Source organism: Psammomys obesus, unplaced genomic scaffold (assembly GCF_907164565.1).
Source record: "Psammomys obesus unplaced genomic scaffold, mPsaObe1.curated_primary_1811, whole genome shotgun sequence".
NCBI classification, from domain to species: Eukaryota; Metazoa; Chordata; class Mammalia; order Rodentia; family Muridae; genus Psammomys; species Psammomys obesus.
The window spans coordinates 19,639,319-19,660,183 of record NW_026594428.1 but is presented as its reverse complement, the minus strand read 5'-3'; the positions used below and the strand labels follow the sequence as shown (position 1 = coordinate 19,660,183).

At 39.6% G+C, this 20,865-nt stretch overlaps 1 protein-coding gene across 2 annotated transcripts in view; it reads right to left on the bottom strand.

The window, feature by feature from the left end:
* The window catches only part of Sema5a (semaphorin 5A), a 424,233-nt gene that overhangs the window by 212,484 nt on the left and 190,884 nt on the right, over window positions 1-20,865 (bottom strand). For both annotated transcript variants that reach the window (XM_055618999.1, XM_055619000.1), the window contains one exon: window positions 7,201-7,246. In XM_055618999.1, the coding sequence (XP_055474974.1) occupies window positions 7,201-7,246 (46 nt within the window). The remainder of the gene's footprint in view (window positions 1-7,200; window positions 7,247-20,865) is intronic.

The window sequence follows — 20,865 nt, the reverse complement described above, 5'->3', positions numbered from 1 at the left end:
AAATAAACTTTAAATTAAGATAAAGAAAGAATAAGCACACTGGATGACAAGGGATTAGAACATTCATGGCACTTCTTCGGATGTGGCCATCTGCCTGCTATCCTAATGCAGTGCGTAAGCACACAGAGAAATAAAGCACAGAATGACTTCTGTGCGGAGTGAGCGCTGGTTGGAAATAAGAGCTATACTGCTGAGAAACCCCTCAGGCTACCAGCTAACTTTCCTTGAGATGATGGGATCCGAAGCAAAATGCTTGCAGTGAGGATAGAAAATCCCATTAATTTTGTAGATGAAAAAAGTGAGGTCGAGAAAGAAGCTGCAAGAGAAGGTACTTGAATGTGGGAAACAGTCAGTGTTTGGGGGACCAAGGAATAGCTCAACACCAGCAGAAAAGATAGAAGAGACCATAGTGATGGCAGTGATTCCAAAATCAGCCACAGGAAGGAGGCCGTGATGTCTAGCAGTAGCAGAGGGAGCAGGAATAACATGAAGATGCAGAGAAGCCAACTTTATTTCCATCCAATTGATTTTTTTTTTCAAATTTGGTGTCCCCCATGGTCTCAGGTCTCTCTCTCTCTCTCTCTCTCTCTCTCTCTCTCTCTCTCTTTTGTTTACATTGTCTGATTTTTTTTTAAGTCTTTGGAGAGGAGAGGATAAGCCTGTTAACCTGAGGTATGTAAATCAATACAGATACTCTCTAGGAAAACACAATTTTTGTATAAAAAAAGAGAAATCATAGAAGTTATAGATATCATGTTCCTCATCATAATTACACTGTCCAGCAGGAGCACTGGGCCCCTGAACATGGCCGATTCGGTCACAGCAGGCTAGAGACACAAGACGCACACAAACTTAAACAATGAATTCAGAATGCCTCAGCCACTTTTGGACCCCCAGCAATATTAGGCTATGGCGACTATAAGATGCACTATTCAAATGTTTTCCCATAGTTCTTTATTTTTTTTCTATTGAGGATAGCAGATAATATAGAATTATCTAAGACTTAATATTGCATTTTATTTTAACTCTCTTGTTCTCTCTCACTTGTGTGTGTGTTTACCATGTGATTTCTTTTTTTTTTTACATTTGTATTTTCTTTTTATTTATTTATATTATTTATTTATTTATTATTTTTATAATTTATTCACTTTATATGCTGATTATAGCTCCCTTCCTTGTTCCTCCCTGTCCTACCCTCTGTCCTCTCTCCCCTCCCCCTCTCCTAATCCTCAGAAAGGGGAAGCTCTCCTCTCTACCATCTGACCCCAGCCTATCAAGTCTCATTAAGATTGCAACCATTTTCTTCCTCTGTGGCCTGGCAAGTCCTTACCACCATGTGATTTCTAAGATTAAACTCAGTTATTTGTGTTCAGCAACAAGTGTCTTTATGGGCTGAGACATGCTTCAGTCTCTCAGAAGATCCATTTATAAGAACAATGCACCCTTTGTTTCTCACTGCTTATTCCATTATTGTTTTTGTTTGTTTGTTTGTCTGTTTGTTTCCCTTGGAAGTAGTAATTTAAATAAAAATAAAATATCCATAGAAATCAATAAGACCTGTTTCCTGGGGACACATTAGAAACCAGTAGTATTGAAAAGAGTTGTTGGCTTTATCTCTTGTAACACTAGGTAAACAACAGACTACAATCCTGCAGACACAGACACAAGACAGGTACAATGCACTGCTTGGCATGGGCACCCAGAGCTTGGGGGAGGGGGGTTGGTTCTTATTATCAGAACTGTGTTTTGAAAACCACCATTCATATGTGACTATCTTCCCCAGTCTGTATGGGCACACTTAGGGTGCTCTAGGTGGCCAGACTGACATACTTCACTTTTTCAGTAAGGGTGTTCACTGTGTCACACCTACATGAGACCCTGTAGTAGGTAGTCCTAGGAAAGGAAGTGTTGACTGAAAAGGCAAATAGGCTCCCCTTGCCCTTACAACCTTCCCAGTCACAGCTTACTAGTAACCGCATGCCTGGAGCTTTCTGCATTTTTTTATTATATAAAGTCAAGAAATGTTAAGAATACTTGTGATATTTCCCCATTAATTTCCCCATTAATGTGTTATTGATGTTGCCTTTTCATTTTATGTTCGTAGCAACTATACACACACAACTTAAGTTGCTCAAGAGTAACTTACAAAACATGATGCCCTTTAAAGTGAGAAAGGTTTCCTTCTGGCTTACAGTTCAAAGAATCACATTCCATTATGGATCATAGCAGGGAAGCCTTGGCAGTAGGACCAGAAGGTCAGCCAATCACACTGGGTCCACAGTCAAGAAGCAGGAAGTGCAGCTGGCTTATAAAGTCCCATGCCATGCCATGTCCAGCCTCTAGCCTATTGCTGTGTTCCACTTCCTTCAGGAAGGCCCCACCTCTAAATAGTCCATAACTTTATCAAACAGTATCACTGGCTGACAACAGGTGTTCAGACACAGGAGTCCATGGCAGGACACTAGATATTTAAACCACAGCAACCCTATGTATTTTGTTATCATTTTCCAAAAAGCAAGGTCATTCTCTTCCACAACACTTACGGTCATAATTACACAAATAAAGGGATTAATATTTGTATATTTATTTTGATATAAAGATTCTACCTGATATACTGACCTTCAAAATGTTGAGTTGTCTCAAAAGTGTCACTTATAGCATGAAAAAGAGTGTTTTTAAGACTCATTTTGGACTAAGTACTGCACTTGAAAGATATATTTATGTGATCTCTTTGTGGTTGAAGAAACTCTTTACGCAACATACACAACTGCAATAATAGAAAGTCAATGCCAGATTTTTCTAAGATGTTAATTGTGGCTTGAGCCATGTTTTTGTGAAGGGATTGGTTATAAGTTTTGGTTGATTGTCATGGAAACCCTGCTGCATCCTCAGTACAACAAATCAGACATGTGGTCCATTGCTATTGAAGTAGTGGTACACTGCTTGGTTGTAGGTTTATAGTAGGGCTCTTTACTGTCAAGGTGCAAGTTTTCCAAGTGCAATTAATAACTATTATTTGGATTAGTACCATGAACATGTCGATGCCCTGACTATCATCAAACCAAAATTATAAGTTTACGACCCAAGGATCGTGGTTCCATCATGGAGTTTGCAGTATGACAGTGGCCAAACCCTAATTTCCTTTTTAAATTATTATTTAATTATTTTTATTTTTAATAATTACAGTTTATTCACTTTGTAGCCCCCCTGTACTTCCCTCCCTCCTTCCCTTCCAATCCCACCCTCCCTCTTTCCCACCTGTGTCCCTCTCCCAGACCACTGATAAGGGAGGTCCTCCTCCCATTCCCTCTGATCCTAGTCTATCAGGTCTCATCAGGAGTGGCTGCATTGTCTTCCTCTGTGGCCTGGTAAGGCTGCTCCCCCTTCAGGGGGAGGTAATCAAAGAGCAGGCCAATCTATTCCTGTCAGAGACAATCCCTACCCCCATCACTGTGGAACCCACTTGGACACTGAACTGCCATAGGCTACCTCTGTGCAGGGGTTTCAGGTCATCTCTATGAGTGGTCCTTGGCTGGAGTATCAGTCTCAGAAAAGACACCTGGGCCCAAACTTTTTGGATCTGTTGCTGTCCTTGTGGAGCTCCTGTCCTCTCCAGGTCTTACTATCTCCCACTAATCATAAGATTCCCTGCACTCTGCCCAAAATTTGGCTATGAGTCTCAGCATCTGCCTTGATACCCTGCAGGGTAGAGCCTTTCAGAGGCCCTCTGTGGTAGGCTCCTGTCCTGTTCCCTGTTTTCTCCCTTCTAGGATGTCCATCCTCTTTGCCTTTCTGAATGGGCATTGAGCATCTTATCCAGAGTTCTCCTTCCTGATTAGCTTCCTTAGGTATACAGATTTTAGTATGTTTATCCTATATTGTATGTCTAATATCCACTTATGAGTGAGTATATACCCTGTGTGTCTTTCTGCTTCTGGGATACCTCACTCAGGAATATCTTTTCCAGTTCCCACCATTTACCTGCAAATTTCATAATTTCCTTGTTTTTTTATCACTGAGTAATATTCCATTGTGTAGATGTACCACAATTTCTGTATCCATTCTTCAACTGAGGGGCATCTAGGCTGTTTCCAGCTTCTGGCTATTACAAATAAAGCTGCTACAAACATGGTTGAGCAGATGTCCTTGTTGTATACTTGAGAGGAAAAATACAACCCAAGAAAACTAATTAGTTTCAAGAAAACACAGGAAATAATTAATCTCACTACAGCAAAACAAAAAGTAGCCAAGCACACAAACTTACTACCACAGCCAACATCAAAATCTAAGGATCTAACAGCCACTGGTCATCAATCCCTCTCAACATCAATGGACTCAACTCTCTAATAAAAAGACACAGACTAATAGAATGGATGCGTAAAGTAGACCCAAAAATCTGTTGCATACAAGAAACACACCTAAGTCACAAAAATAGAGAATACCTGAGGGTAAAGGGCTGAAAGACGGCTTTCCAAGCAAATGGACCCAAGAAGCAAGCAGAAGTAGCCATTCTAATATCTGATAAAATAGACTTTCAACCAAAATTAATCAAAAGAGATGGGGAAGGACATTTCATACTCATCAAGGGAAAATTCCACCAAGAAGACATCACAATCCTGAACATCTATGCCCCAAATACAAAGGCACCCACATTTGTAAAAGAAACTAATTTTCTATTGGATTTTTTTCCTTCAATATTTTAGTTGGCTTGTTTGCCTCTTTTTAATTTTAGTGTTAACACTTGAGTCCTTATCTGAGTCAATGTTAAATAATCTGCCACTTTTACCATCTCTTCACAATCTATTTATCCACTCTGCAGTGAGCCCACTCCCAGATGGCTCCTGGGTCCTGCTGTACCATCAGTCTTTGAACACATGTCCCTTCCTGACACAGCCTCTGCAGTCTGACCTGATGCTCTCTCCAGGTCCTAGAATCATCACTTCTCCAGGACACACATGTTTCCCAGAGTGGGGTTTTCTGTTTGTAAATTGTGCACAATTTCCTAGAATTTAAGGCCTCTAGAGCCTCTAAACCCTGAGAGCTAAGAAAGGAGGAAATGAGTAAGTATGCTTGTTCCTGTGCGTGCTGCACTACACACACTTGTACAACAACTTTGTGCCTGTGTTAGTGTGTGAACATATTCATGTGTGTACAATGCACAATTCTGTGAGAGTTCATGTGTTCATGCATGTGTATGCATGTGGAAGTCAGAGACCCACCACAAACACAATTCACCATTGATTTTCAACTTGAGGCAGGGTCTCTACTGGCCTGGAATTCATCAGCTAGGCTGGACCATAGGCACTAAGCCAAGGCCCAGGGATCCATCTGCCTGACTCCACTTCCCTGCCATTGAGGTACAAGTGCACACCACCATACCACCCTTATCACATCAGTTCTGGGGACTGAATGCAGGTCTTCATGAGCCATCACCTCGGCTCATAGCCCATGCTTCACAGATGAGATCCCTGGTACTGTACGATACCATGAGAATAGAAGTGAACAATTAATATTATATATCGAACTTTCAATATTATATATTAAATGATCTATATTTCATAAGGTTATAATTTTTATATTTATATATTTTTTAAACTGTTTCTTACTTTTCAATAAAAATTAAATTATATATTTACAAATAAAACATGATTTTATTCCATTATAAATAGCTTCCAGATACATAATCTATGTATTACCTAACACATTTATTATGATTCTGTGGATACAATGTTTAAAATCTGCCTTCAACAATTTTAAAGAACACAGTACAGTTATTAAAACTGTAATTATCAAGCTGTATAATCATCCCTTACAGTTATTCCTGATGTCTAACTAGACAACTAACTGAAGTGCATACTTTGGGCTCAGTCTTGCAATTCTTTCTGTATCTTCCAAGCCTTCAGTAGCCACCATTTCATTCTCTGCTCCTTTGAATTCGTCATTTTTAGATCTACATATAAGCGATGTTATTCAGTCCCTGTATTTCTGAGGCTGTTTTGTTTAACTTGAGCAGGAGGGTGTCTGTAGCTTGTGAATTATTCCGATTGCTTATTCATAAATTCACAATTTTAACAACCAGTCATCTCAACTAAAAACTTCAGTTATGAGCTAACTGCAGTGCTTGGATAATTTGTTAGCCAACATGATAGAACTACTATAAGGATTTATTTATTATGAACACTTAGGAAACAAAACCAATACACAACTGTTGAACAACTGTAGCACTTCCTCTCCTTTGAGAGACATCATTCTCACTCAGATAATATATGGTTGAGGTAATCTGTGTCTATTTTGCCAATGAAGAAACTGGTAAGTACTAATAAGCCTACAGAGGTGACAACTCCAGGGGTAACAATGTCAACATTAGCTGATTAGGGGGTTGTATTATCTTAAGACACTTGCAAATGAAAGATGGATCCGATATTATACTCTAGTTTTAATGTTTTGGAATTTCCACAGCACCAAGATTCTAGACAGAAAGGATCAACATCTTCCCAGTCACTTCTTAGAGCCCAGGACACTTGGATATTATCAAAATTGCTCCATGCTTATTTTCCAAACTGTGCAAAGCCCAGGGACTGTAACACAGTATGCAGAATGTTGGGGCACATTGGTAAGGGAGACGTCTCTACCTTCCCGATTTTCCTAGAAGACCCTGGCTGGCACACTTTCCTAAAATACTAGAGGAAGCCAAGAGGCTTTGGGGGTCAGTCCTGTCACTAAAATAAACACTCAAGCATAAGGTTATCAAGCTCAGTCTCCAAAAGACAACAAAACAGTTCATTTTTAGAGGTTAATATTTTTTCTCTGCTCTATGTGGCTTTTAACCCATGTGTTCGTAGTTATGTAATGATAAAAGGATAAACAGTGTTTCATAGCTAGATGTATCAAGCTAAGCAATCATCAACTGTTCTTACTAGAAGAAAGACGGGCCTCCAGACCTCAAGGGATGTCCCTTGTGCTGTCATCACCAAAGGAAGAGCAATAGGATAATATCCAGGGAGTGAAGAGACCTCATGCAGAAGGATATGGTAATTGGGAATTGAGGGAGGTGGCAACTCCTATCAGAGAAGGCAACTAAGCGTCCTGGGCCTGACTGCTCAGGAAATGAATCCTGCTCATCTTGATTAACAACTTTACATGCTCTTGTCTTTAGTTGGGGTGGAAAATGAAAGCTTAAGAAAAATAAATTACACGTACCTGGATGAGAGACAGATCCTCAAGATGTAATCGGAAGAGATAGTTTCTGAAAAATACAAACAGAAAGAGGATTACCTTTAGCAGATCTCAAAATGTTAAACCATCATGAGAATGGCAGGTAAAAAGAGGTAATGATGTGAGGGACAAAACATCCTTGTACTAGTAGGAGTAATACAACCATGTAACAGAGAATAGGCGGATCTGACTTACCAAGAGATGTATGTGTGAGGCTGGTGAGAGAACTGTGCCCTGTGCAATGCTTAGATTGGAGGCAGATGCAAGCTCCCATTTTCTCTCAGCATCGATGTGAATTAGGAAGAGGACACGGGCATTTTATTCTGAAACTAAGTTTAGCATAAGAAAAATGAAACACACAACCCCTCTTCCCAGTTCTAGTCTTACCCCTCTCCAGCATTCACTGGGGGGGACTCTTAGACTCTGAATTCAATCTGTGTTCCAACACTTTGCCTTGCTGATTGGGTTCAGCTTAGAGGCAGAAACTTATCAGTTTGCTCAAGGAAACTTAACAGTTCTGTCAGCTTTGCAGATCATATGTGATAGAGCTATCAAAAACAAGATAACTACCAATTTCAATAAATAATGTACAACTGAAACAGTCAAGCAAAGACAAAGGAAAACCTAGATTTCTTTCTGCAGCTTTTGGGCAGCAACTGATTGGCTTCTACCACAAGTGCATCTTCTGCCTCCAGATGAAATCATGAGAGCCTCAAGAGCATCAGGAAGATGACGCTCAGTGGCAGCAGAAACACCATGAGAAGGGGAGATAAGCCATCCAAATATGCTCCAATATTCCAGGACAAAATAGAACATGAAGGAAAGCTGACCTCAAGAGGCAATTGGTAAAAAGTTCTCATAGAAGTCAAGAACCAATGATGTGCTGTTATAGCCTGGTTTAAGGTTACTTCTGTGGCCCAAAGAGGAAAAATAATCCTTGAGAGAATGAGGAAACATCCCTGAAACTGTAGGTAGTCAGGTGGGTAGATCATGGAGGAAGAAGACATCCAATTGCACAGGAACTAGAGGGGAGCAGGGGCTGAGAATGGTACCATGAGTATGGTACCTGTACCCCTGAATGCTACCAGGGTTTTCAAATGGTTTCTGAAAACTGTTCAATTCACAGCAGCAGCCTGTTTGCTATACATTTTCTGTGTCTTCAGTTAATGTCTTTATATACTGTCACAGAAAGTTCTAGAACCCTTGGCAAGAACCTTCATTTGTAACACCAGGCTTGGAATGCTTTTTAGGAAAGGGAACACCTCAGGCGGGTACCACAAACAGACCAGGTTTAAAAGGAAAGTTCTCTGAAGAGGACAGAGTGGACATTCTGCATGCATGGAAAGGGATAGGACTATGGGAACATTTTGCCTGGCCCAGCATGTCCTCCCACGTGGAGACACAGACCACAGATCCTTGCTGCACGGAATCTCCCACTTGGTTCTCCAGCTGCAGAAGGCTTCCCTTCCATTGTCACAGCAGCCTATGAGCTAAGACTACTTACGCAAATGCTAGGGCTGTGCAATTGAATGGATGTGTCAAGAAAACTGGATGACTGTGCTTCTGGCTCCCTGCCTGTAACATGAAGTCGATAATCACCTTTCACCAGGGAAAGTTTTGACTCCAAACATAAAACAGGAAACCATGACTGGCCCTTTGTAAGCACATAATTTGCAGTGCAGGTATTTAATTTATTTATGGAAGTGATGGAGAGTCCCCAGCATATTAAAGTGCTCAGCATACACTCCACCGTACAGGGGAATGGTGGTGGGTCCTGTCTTTGCCAATTGCAGAGCACAGGCAAATCTGAGGGTCTCCCCTGCCTGGCTCACCACTGAGCTGTTAGGAATGGGAGTGCTGACACTGAGTATTCAGAGAAGTTGGCAATACTCTTTCTCTTGTCATTGGTTCTGACCAGTCAAGCTGTTCTTTTCAGGCTTAATCATTTTAAGAAATATTTTAAGTAAATATCTTTAAGTATTAGTAATATTTCAAAGATCTTTACCTTACCTCCCACACTCAAACATATGTGTGCCTGTGCGTGTGTGTACAGACACATCTTCATGTTCACAGTGCAGTACTGATCACAGGGGACATTCCATAAATAAAATAAAATAAAATAAAATAAAAAAATTCATGCCCAAAGAAAAAGTTACACATATCCTTGGGCTACTGAAACATGCAGATGGTGGTACTGTCGTACTCTGTGAAGCTCTGGGCTGGATGGCTGGAAAGAAGAGCCTAAAGCCTTCATGTTGAAGGACAAATGAGAAGAGGTACTAGGGACATTCACTACAATCTCTGCCTCCGGTTTCCAGTGTTTTCCATAAGAGAAGACACCCAATTTAAAGTGACCATCCACATTATGCCAAACAAATTCAAATTTGTAAACACTGTTTTATCTGCCTCTCACCTGCTGCCAGCCCTTAAAGTTACCCCAAATCCCTTCAGATACTGCCGGTCAATTTCAGTATCTACTTTTGTCCTACACAGCTGAGTTCTACAGCTCCTATCCAATCATCTCCTGGATAACAAATTTATATGGCAGAGACACTTGGCAAGTAAAAAGAAGGAGCAGAGAGGAGATGAAGTCTCCAGGAACAATACTACAAACCTAAGAGTCCCATCATCATCACCACCTCCACTCTGCCTGCCCTAAGAAAGCACCGAGAAAGATACAAGCTGTCCCTGGGGAGTGTTTCTTGGGTTACAAGATGGACACTGATGACTTTCAACTCAATTTCAATCATTTTTCAACTGAAAGGAAAACACTGACTACAATTCTTCTGGATGCAAGCAACTAAAGAAGAAATATCCTTCGACTTGTAGAGGAGAAAAGTTCTACAAGTGGAGAAAAGCAGTATAAATGGTCCAGTGTGGTAGAGACTCGGCGAAAGATTCTATGTTTATTTATATCTATGTTCTGAGGCTGACTGTGCTGGCAGCCTTGAGGACCAACCATCCAAGTTCCTCTTCCTTATTTTGCCTGCACCAAACAAAGGGACAGTAGCAGCAGTCCTTTGGATGGAGTCACTTCTCATCTCCCAGGCACATTCACTGAGGCACGGACACATCTCTCTAATCAGAGCCTCTATGCAGCTCAGAAAATGGCTTTGCTTCCAGGCCATTCACCTTCACCTTTGTGACTGTGATCTAGCTGTGACAGATGTCTCCGCATTGAGAGAGCAGGTTTTCTGACTGACCTGATTACACAGAGCCTCCCTTCATCTGGTTCCTTAAATTCTTCTTGAAACTATCTGCACATATTTCATTTGTACAAGGGAGCAGGAGCTGCACTTACGAAACGAGAGAACCAAAGTACACAACCTATCAATGTACTGAAAAATGGGTAGATATTTTAAGTACTCCTAATTTTTTTTTTATTTTTGAGATTAAAATATAGTTGCACATAAATTCCCCCTTCCCTTTCTTCTCTCCAGATCCTTCCATGTACGTTCCCCTTCTTTTCTTTCAAAATTATGGCTTCTTTTTCTGTGTAGTTGTTGTGTGTTTTTATTACTAAATCACATTCTTTTTGCCAAAAGGAACCATGATGTAGGTGTAGGATGGCTCAGTGAAAAAGCGTCTATTGTGCAAGCATGGGGATTGGAGTTCAGATCCCCAGCACTCCTGTACACAGCTGGGTGTGATGCTGCCACTCAATAGCCAGTTTGTGTGTTTTGATGGGGGAGGGTGGAGACAGGAGATTCCTATAGCTCCCTTTCTAGCCTAATCAGTTAGCCCTGAAATCAGTGGAGAGACATAAAAAATTGATTAGAAAGGAATTGATGATGACTTCCTATGTTGGCCTCTGGCCTTACATACTTGTACATACACATGCTATACAAAGCTAATAAAATAAGACGAATAATTAAGCAATATTTTAAGTGACTGATTTAATGAGCAATATAGATGCAAGAGCACCTGACCATTTCTGTAATTTGGACAGGAAGTTTATCCTCCAGTTCCACGTGCAGCAGTGTTGTGAGACAGAAGAACTGTTAAGAGATATGGTCTTGCAATCAAAAGTTAAATCACTGTTGAAGGAGATACTGGCGCCTTGGGCAGCTTCTGTCTGTCTCTTTGCTTCCTAGCCTACTCAAATGCCTATTTTCATGTTAGTTGATTGCATTTCTCTAGGGTTTTTTTGTTTTGTGGGGGATTTCTGTTTGTTTATTTTTGTTTTGAAGGGTAGTTGCTCTTAAATGTTTGTTTAATAAATAATGCATCATAGAAACCCCCAAAAGCTCCCATATTCTGATGGTTCTTTCTATATAGCAAATATGTAACATTGCACTTTTTGATCCTATGCCACAATGCCCACTGATTTGAAGGTGATTTCACAAGATGAATCCCAAGTGAAATGCTGACGAGATTCCTCTAATTCCCTCACCTGGACTGCAGGATCTGAAGAAACATTTTGAACCCTACTAACCTCCTACCTCTTTCTCAAACTCTTTTTTCTCTAAGCCTAGCTCTAAGCTACTTTGCACAAAAAAATTGCAATCCTGCTAGGCAACAAGAAGGACCTTAAATCTCTCAAGACAGTTTGATCTATTACAGTTTAGGTCAGTGACCTACGAAGTTAAAGGTTACAAAAAGAAAGAAAATCTTCGAAAGGGAATAAAGAATTGATACTCCCAGATGTTGGGCCACTCACAGCACAAAGTAAGATCTATGTGCTCTGCAAATGGCTGCTCTCTAGGGCACTGCAGAAGACGCAAGCACTTTATCTTGCGATTGTGTGAGCACAGAGGTAGGAAAACAAAATATGTGAGGTCCAGGAGAAAGGCCACCACCCTTTCCAACATGAGAGAATAATGTTTTGGGCTCCCAGCCAAAGATGTTAAGCAAATGTTGCTCTTAGCGTCTATTTCTCTAATGGGGCAATTTGGGAGAAGCTCAAAGCTTTAAGTATTCACATTAATCTTCATAACACCTTTAGATGTAAACAGGTAGTAATGAGGGCCATGGTAATTCTTCAAGGGAGAAAGGCATCATCGGTACAAAAGATTAAGATGTTAGACTGTTCTGTGTACAGTGACACAGTTTAAAGGAACTATTCTGTTTCCATATTTTCTTCTCATTATGGAAATAAGAAGTAGCAGTTTGCTAACTAGTAAATTTGGTTTGGTTTAATAGCTATACTATATAAAAATATGGATTTGTATCTTAGTATTTCTGGAGTAAAATTATACATTTCTTCCCAAGGTCTTAGAATAATATTAGACATTGCACATTTAAATGTAATAAGCCAGATCACTTTTATGAGTAATGATATTGGATGAGTCCACAGATGCAGATGAGTAATTCAAATCACAAAGCCATTGCCTTTGGCAGATTTCAAATGACAACATTAAAACCTGTTTATCCTTTTCTCATTTAGATGTCCAAATAGGTTTTCTTGGACTCTACTGGAACTTCTGTCTTATTGACTCTAGTACTGAAGAAGTCATCAGTGGCTCACATCTCATTCCCCAGTGACACATTAGCAACAAGTCACAAAATACAACAATCCAATACAACAATCTGAGGGACAAGTGCAATCCCAAACAGATGAAGCTGAATATCATCATCAAGTAAAAGCACTACAACTCAGAAGGCAGTAAAGAAAAGGTTGGAAAATCAAGAACATATTAACTGAACGACCTAGTACATCTAGAGACTCCATAAAATGTAAGTGTGACTTCCATTAATTATGAAAGACATAGGTGTTTTCAGATGACATTCTTTTAGAGTAACTCAATTGGCTTCTGATGAATATGAGTATAAGAGGAAAAGCAGCAGTGTGCTTATAATTGAGAAGATACTGGTTAAGGGAAGAAGACATGGCAATGCCCTGAGAGAAAGAAAGCCTAAAATGCAAATGGGTTCTTATAAGATACGGTAATAACACTGGAGACAAGAAACTCTTGCCGTTTAACAGGAGTTTATACTGAGGTTGGCCATGGAACAACTTGAAGACAGAATACATTTCATATAAACTACCACAATATGAGTAAGTCTGAGAAGGTACTGTTCACTAAAAAGTTGGCCTGGCATGTATCCAGGTCAAGATCATTCTTTGCTTTGGAGACAGCACATTTCCATCAGAAAGGCTGTCAGTATCCCACTGCCACACTGCTTCACGCCATGGTATTTGACTAGATGCCCGTATCTCAGTTGTATTAATAGACATGAAGGTTTAAAAATGTGAATCCGTTGGAAGCTGAAGAAAGATGGTAGGTATACAATACAAAACACAATATGCTCTGTGAAAGATTAAGTGCAAGTCCTTAACAGAGCAACCTTACTAACAATCATAAGGGACATGAAGGAAAGTTAAAGGCATGGCTCCTCAGCCTGTTTACAATGGCTATTTCAAACTCTATGTTTAATAACAACAAGTTAATTCTAAAACACCTGTGTGCTTTTTGTGGTCATAATCATTCTAGAAAACATTCCTTCCATGTGCTTTTTCTCAGGTGTGTAACAAGCTAAACACAAATTACAAATATGTTTTAAGTAATATTTTTCATTCTTTGGTTATTCCGTGCAGTTCTACAATGTGTATTAATCATGTCCGTCCACCACTTCTTCTTTCCAGCTCCTCCTAATACCCCTCATTCTATCTTTCTTCCAACTCAATGTCCTTTGTTTGTCTGTTTGCTTATTACTGTTATCAACAACTCCCTGAAAACAATTATCACTACCTACACATGCATGGGGTGTGGACATCCATGGGAGTATGAGCCAACACTGTATTAGCTCCTCTGTCAGGAGTGGGGACTTCGGGACATGTACATGAACAGTACTTTCCACCTGATTATATTTTTACAATAGGTTTTTAATAATGCATATTTTTGATAATGTATATTTTAATTATGATAACAGCTGAAAATTTGGCCATAAGATCAGTCATGATTATTTCTATATATCTTAGAAAACTCTAAATATTGGGGGTGAAGAGATGACTTGGCATTAAGAACTCAGACTGTTCTTTTAGAGACCAATTACATATGTCAGGTGATTCACAGCTTCCTGTAATGCTAGCTCTGTGGGATCCCACAGCCTCTTCTGGCTTCTGTGGGCACTGTTCTTGCATGTACTTGCAAACAAACATAATCCCCCCCATAATAATAAAATATTTTCGATTATTTTAAAATTTTTAAAAATATATTAAATATGTTATTTTGGCTGGAAAATTTTTAGGTAGTTCTGACTTTATTTATTTTCTGTTTTCTATGTCTGGTACTCAGGTATCATATTAGCTCTTTTTCTCTTCTCTTTTCTTCTCTTCTCTTCTCTTCTCTTCTCTTCTCTTCTCTTCTCTTCTCTTCTCTTCTTTCTCTCCTCTTCTTCTCTTTTCTTTTTGAGACAGTTTCTCTGTGTAGCTCTGGCTGTCCTGGAACTTTCTCTGTAGACCAGGCTGGCCTTGAATCCACAGAAATGTGCCTGCCTCTGCCTCCCGAGTGCTGGGATTAAAAGTGTGCACTACCACTGCCTGGCTTGACTCATCTTATTTTCTATCTACAAAAAGGTATTTCAGACTGTCTCTGACATGAACTTAATGGCTGGCTCTTTGACCTCCCCCACGCTGAGGGAGGAGCAGCCTAGCTAGGCCACAAAGGAGGACATTGAAGCCAGTCCTGAAGAAACCTGATAAGCTAGGGTCAGATGGAAGGGGAGGAGGATTTTACCTACCACTGGACTTGGAAAGGGGCAGGGAGGAGATGAGGGAGGGAGGGTGGGGTTGGGAAGGAATGAGGGAGGGGCTACAGCTGGGATACAGAGTAAATAAACTGTAACTAATATAAAAAATAAAAATGTAATTTAAAAAAGGTATTTCAATTGAACCCTTAAAAATGTCACATACTAGAAATAAGTTTCAAAAATAAAACTTATCTCCAGAAATCTTAAAAGCACATTGCCATTTTTAAATGACAGGTTCATAAGGTGTAAGTGGACACAGCTCAGTGGTAGAGCACTTGCCTTAACATATAAATGAGGCATTAAGCTCAATCCCTCCAGCTAAAAATGGAATGAAAGGATGAAAACACAACTCACTGTTAGACCACTTCACAGCACACTTAAGACCCTGAATGCAATCTCCAGTCCCCAAGAGCATGACAAGACAAAAGGAAATTAAAAAGGTCTTGTCAGACATTATGATACACACACGGAATTCCAGCAACCTAAAGGACAAGGCAGGATTGCCAAGTGGGTATCAGGCCAAACTAAGGTACAAATCAATTCTGTTCCAAAAAGAACAAAAAGAAGAACAGTGTGAGGCAAACCCACACTCATTTTATAAAAATAACAATAAAAGGCTCAGAAATAGAGAAGTAGCATCTTATTTAGTAAAAATGAAGTAATGAAGGTATATCCAATGCTTATATGAAGGAATCCAATATTATTAGCAAATTTCATAAATTAAAAGAAAAATCAGAGAAACCTTAATCACAACCATACCCTGTTGTTAGCTAATTCTTCATATTCATGAGAGAAAGACTTTCATTATTTGTTCATTTTAAAATTTAGATAACTACATACATGTTAAATAATTATTTGTCTATTATTTAAATAAATACATAAATAATTTGGCTAGCTTTATTTTCTCTAAGCCCAAATACAGAATAAAGGAACTGAGATTATTTTTTTTTCTTTTTAAACATTGCAGAGAGCTTGAGAGATAGCTCAGCTGTTAAAATACTTACGACAGAAGGATGAGGACAGAAGTTTGGCTTCCCAGGATCCATGGGTCCATGCCTACTGGCATGGTGACCTATCTACAGTTCCAGCATTTGGGTGGAAAAGACAGGATCCCAAAATCAAGATGAGTAGGCTCGACTAGTCCTCTCTAGGACCGCTGATTTCACATGAGACTTTGCAAAATGATGAGGAAGATCACTGGGCAGACCTTAGCCTTGGTACACCACATGCATTTCCACACATACGTGCACCCACACACATTCACATCATATGCACACATGTGAAAGAAATAACAAGATAAAAGAAGCATAAAGAACACATGGTTAGAAGTCTTTCTTAAACCACACCTGTCTAAGCACATTCTGCTAGACCACATGACTTCACAGAACCAGCACAGTGAACGGTTAATTTTAGAAAAGTGATCCTTAAGTACACTGATATTTAGTGAATATTAACAAAGAATAATAAAATCACAACACAAAGAAGGAAGTGTGTGTGTGTGTGTGTGTGTGAGAGAGAGAGAGAGAGAGAGAGAGAGAGAGAGAGAGAGAAAATGTTCATGCTTGTAGTAACACACACACACACAATCAGCCATAGGTCAAAGCTGGGTGTCTTTTTTAATTTATTTTTTATTTTATCTTATAATTATACTTTATCCACTTTGTTTCCCCCCATAATCCCCTCCCTCTTCCCCTCCCAACCCCACTCTTCCTCCCCCTGCTTCACACATGCCCCTCCCAAGTCCACTGATAGGTGAGGTCCTCCTCTCCTTCCTTCTAATCTTAGTCTATCAGATCTCATCAGGAATGGCTGCATTGTCATCTTCTGTGGCTTGGTAAGGCTGCTCCTCTCTCAGGGGAAGGTGATCAAAGAGCAGGCCAATCAGATTATGTCAGAGGCAGTCCCTCTTCCCATTACTATGGAACCCACTTGGATGCTGAACTGCCATGGACTACATCTGTGCAGGGGTTCTAGGTTATCTCCATGCATGGTACTTGGTTGGAGTATGAGTATCTGGGAAGACCCCTGTGTTCAAATATCTGGTTCTGTCGCTCTCCTTGTGGAGTTCCTGTCCTCTCCAGATCTTACTATTTCCCACTTCTTACATAAGATTCCATGCACACTGCCCAACAGAGACACATTAAATCAGGTAGAAGAAAAAGTGGGGAAGACCCTAGAACTCATTGGTACAGGAGAAAACTTCCTGAACAGAACACCAACAGCACAGGCTCTAGCAGCAACAATCAATAAATAGGACCTCATGAAACTGAAAAGCTTCTGTAAAGCAAAGGACACTGTCATCAAAACAAAATGACTGCCTACAGATTGGGAAAGAATCTTCACCAACCCTTTATCTGACAGAGGGCTAATATCCAGTATATATAAAGAACTAAACAAGCTGAAAAGCAGCAAACCAAGTAATCCAATTAAAAAATGGGGAAAAGAACTAAACAGAGAATTCTCTGTAGAGGAATATAGAATGGCAGAGAAACACTTAAAGAAATACTCAACCTCATTAGCCATTAGGGAAATGCAAATCAAAACGACCCTGAGATTTCACCTTACACCCATCAGAATTGCCAAGATCAAAAACTCAAGTGACAACACTTGCTGGAGAGGCTGTGGAGAAAGAGGAACCCTCCTCCACTGCTGGTGGGAATGTAAACTTGTTCAACCACTCTGGAAATCAATCTGGTGCTTTCTCAGACAACTAGGAATAGCGCTTCCTCAAGATCCAGCCATACCACTCCTAGGCATATATCCAAAAGAGGCTCAAGTACACAATAAGGACACTTGCTAAACCATGTTTGTAGCAGCTTTATTTGTAATAGCCAGAAGCTGGAAACAGCCCAGATGCCCCTCAACTGAAATGGATGCAGAAATTGTGGTACATCTACACAATGGAATATTACTCAGCAATGAAATATAAGGAAATCATGAAATTTGCAGGTAAATGGTGGGACCTGGAAAGGATCATTCTGAGTGAGCTATCCCAGAAGCAGAAAGACACACACGGTATATACTTACTCATATAGACATGTAATATAGGATAAACCTACTAAAATCTGTCCATCTAAAGAAACTAATCAAGAGAGAGGACCCTGACTAAAATGCTCAATCCCCATCCCGAAAGGCAAAGAGGAAAGACATCAGAAAAAGAAGAAAACAGGAAACAAGCTAGAAACTGCCTCGGAGGGCCTCTGAAAGGCTCTGCCCTGCAGACTATCAAAGCAGAAAGCTGGGTGTCTTTAAGAGAGGACATTTTTAAGAAGCATGAGTCCACAGTTCAAGTTAATCAATCAAACAGACTATGTAAAAAGAAAGAAAGAAAGAAAGAAAGAAAGAAAGAAAGAAAGAAAGAAAGAAAGAAAGAAAGAAAGAAAGAAATATGGAAGGTAAAGATAATATATATATATACATATATATATATGTGTGTGTATATATATATATATATATATATATATATATTTTTTTTTTTTTTTTTGGATTGAGCAAGGCATATCTGATCTTGATTAGGAAAGTGTGCTCAGGAAGAGTGAACTCATACCAGGACAGGAAGTGGGAAGTACACTGGATTTTTATCCTAACTCAGGTGGTGACTGGATCTTTTCCCTACTGGCTGGAATCCTATCTCTTATGCATTAGGATTATTCAATTGGTTAATCTGAAAAGAAGTGGCCCACAGAAAATGGAGGAGGAAAGGGAAAGAAGTCACTGTTCCAGACCATCAGCCTCCTAGAATAAAGGTGTAAACAAAGGTTTTATAGAGATGGATGATTAAAACATTTGGATAAAAGTTTTACAAGGTATGTGTGTAGGGTGGTAAAAGATTTTAAAAGTTTTTAATTTCTTTTCCTACACACAAGTTTTTGATAGAAAAGATTAATACCTGGTATTTATTACAAATCTTTCCTCTTTAAAAACACACAAGCAAGCAAACAGAAACCTCACTCTTTTCTTCAAACTTTCTTCTTCACTAAGCTCCCAGCTCTCTCATTCTGTCCTGTTTTGCAATAAGAAGCTGCAGTGATGGGGGTGTGTGCCTGTGTGCTAACAGCTGACTCAATGAGCCAGTGTCAGGCCCCTTGTACAAAGGGTTAATTATTGCACTTATCTCAAGAGCAAGTCACCCTGAGGACTAAACCCACAACTTCCTTGAAGGAAGAAAATTAAATTAATTCTGCTCACCTGTATGGTCTTAAACACTCAGCAGGAAAGTAAGAGACTAAAAGTATTGGTAGCAATCCAAGGGGTGCCATTCCCTAGACAAGTCTACATACAATATTACATAGAACACACATCTCCCTGATAATTGCCGGATACAAAACTTCAAACCTTGGCTCACCCAAGCTCCTGCAGCCAAAGGAAACAGACCCACCATTGTTTTAACCAAAAAGTTAAAGGATGGCTCTCCTTAAGCCATGCTAATGAAGTAAAGAATGTTAAGCACCAATACACTTAATACCAGCCCTAAGGAGGAAAAGAAAATGTAATTAAGTCCCCAAGTAAAGGTGCAGGAGAGGTCAGACAACAAAAAGAGGCAGGAATGAGCAGAGGCATCTCTCTTTCCATCTCCAGCTGCTTCTCCTTAGTCATAACTAATGAGACACAGCTTCCTCCTGGACAACCCCTCAGGTTTCTCTGCATGATGGGGCCCACTGCTTCTTGGATTCACTCCCAATCACTGATTCCATCCCCTTGGTAAATGTTACCTTTAGTTTCATAAGCCTGACTAAAATTGAGCCTTCAAAATCAGGAAGAGATGTGTCTGCTGGAAGGTGAACTGTTGATCCTATGAGCATTTCTATGTTTACTTTTAATGATACAGTAATTCCAGCAGGGTAAATCTTGGGTAAAATGTTAAAGCAAAAACATATACTATAGTTATCTGAGAAACAGAGAATGGCATTAGGCAATTTTGGAAAAGTAAACTTTATCTGAATCTAAAATAGCCCTTCCCTACACCTTGATTAGAAATCAAAGTATATTTGGTGAGGAGCAAGACATATGTTAATTAAATGGAAGCTTGCCTTCATATTTAGCATAGTCTTATGAGAGCAAGTGCTCTCTTAAAATAATTCATTGAGAGGTCATTAGGGAGGCACAACTTGAGTGCCCTGGCTTCCTATGTGAACAAGCCAGAACCAACTTAAGATCAACCATAAAAAGAACACACTCTCCCCACTAGAACCCGCCATGGTCCTCTAGGAACATGCAATTCAACTACTGTATACATTGCTTTCTTGCTTCAAATAACAACTTATACAAATGTTCTTTCTCATCTCTCAGGTACACATAGTAAAGAAGGAAATTGGTGGTCTGTGATAGCCAGCACACAAATCAGTGACTGTTCCCTGTGAACCCACAGTTTTGATGTGTTTAAGATTTTTCACAGTTTTGAATACATAAAGCAAACTCCCCCAGAAGGGAAGTATATGGCTCTTTCCTTCTCTTTTAATTTTCATTTTTGAGCATGGGGAAACAAATGGTTAAAAATACAGTGAAATTACTCAAACAATCAGTTCATTGTGATTAAAAAAACCAAACAAACAAAAAACTAAACAAACAAACAAACAAACAAAAAGCCTAAGCCCTGTCTTGGAAGCACTCAGGTTTTAAACTGAATTAAAAATTTTTTGTTAAAAAACAAAAGAACAAAACAAAAACCCATGCTGATTGGTAATCTATACTGTTTTTTAATGTAGGAGTATAAGGACCTATCAGTGATCTAGAAAAATGTTTACTGATTAGAATAGTGATGCAGGAACTTCTTTGCGTGGAATGACTGAGTGTGTAAAACATGCATTCTAGACTGGGTCACGTGTACAAGGTGCACAGCTGTAGGCTGATCCCCCTGTGCTAGCTGTGTAAGGTCTGGCACTACTGGCTGGTCCTCTCATGAAAGCGTATGTATAAGGTGACTTCCTCTGTGTACTTGGTGTACTCATCATGTTTTAG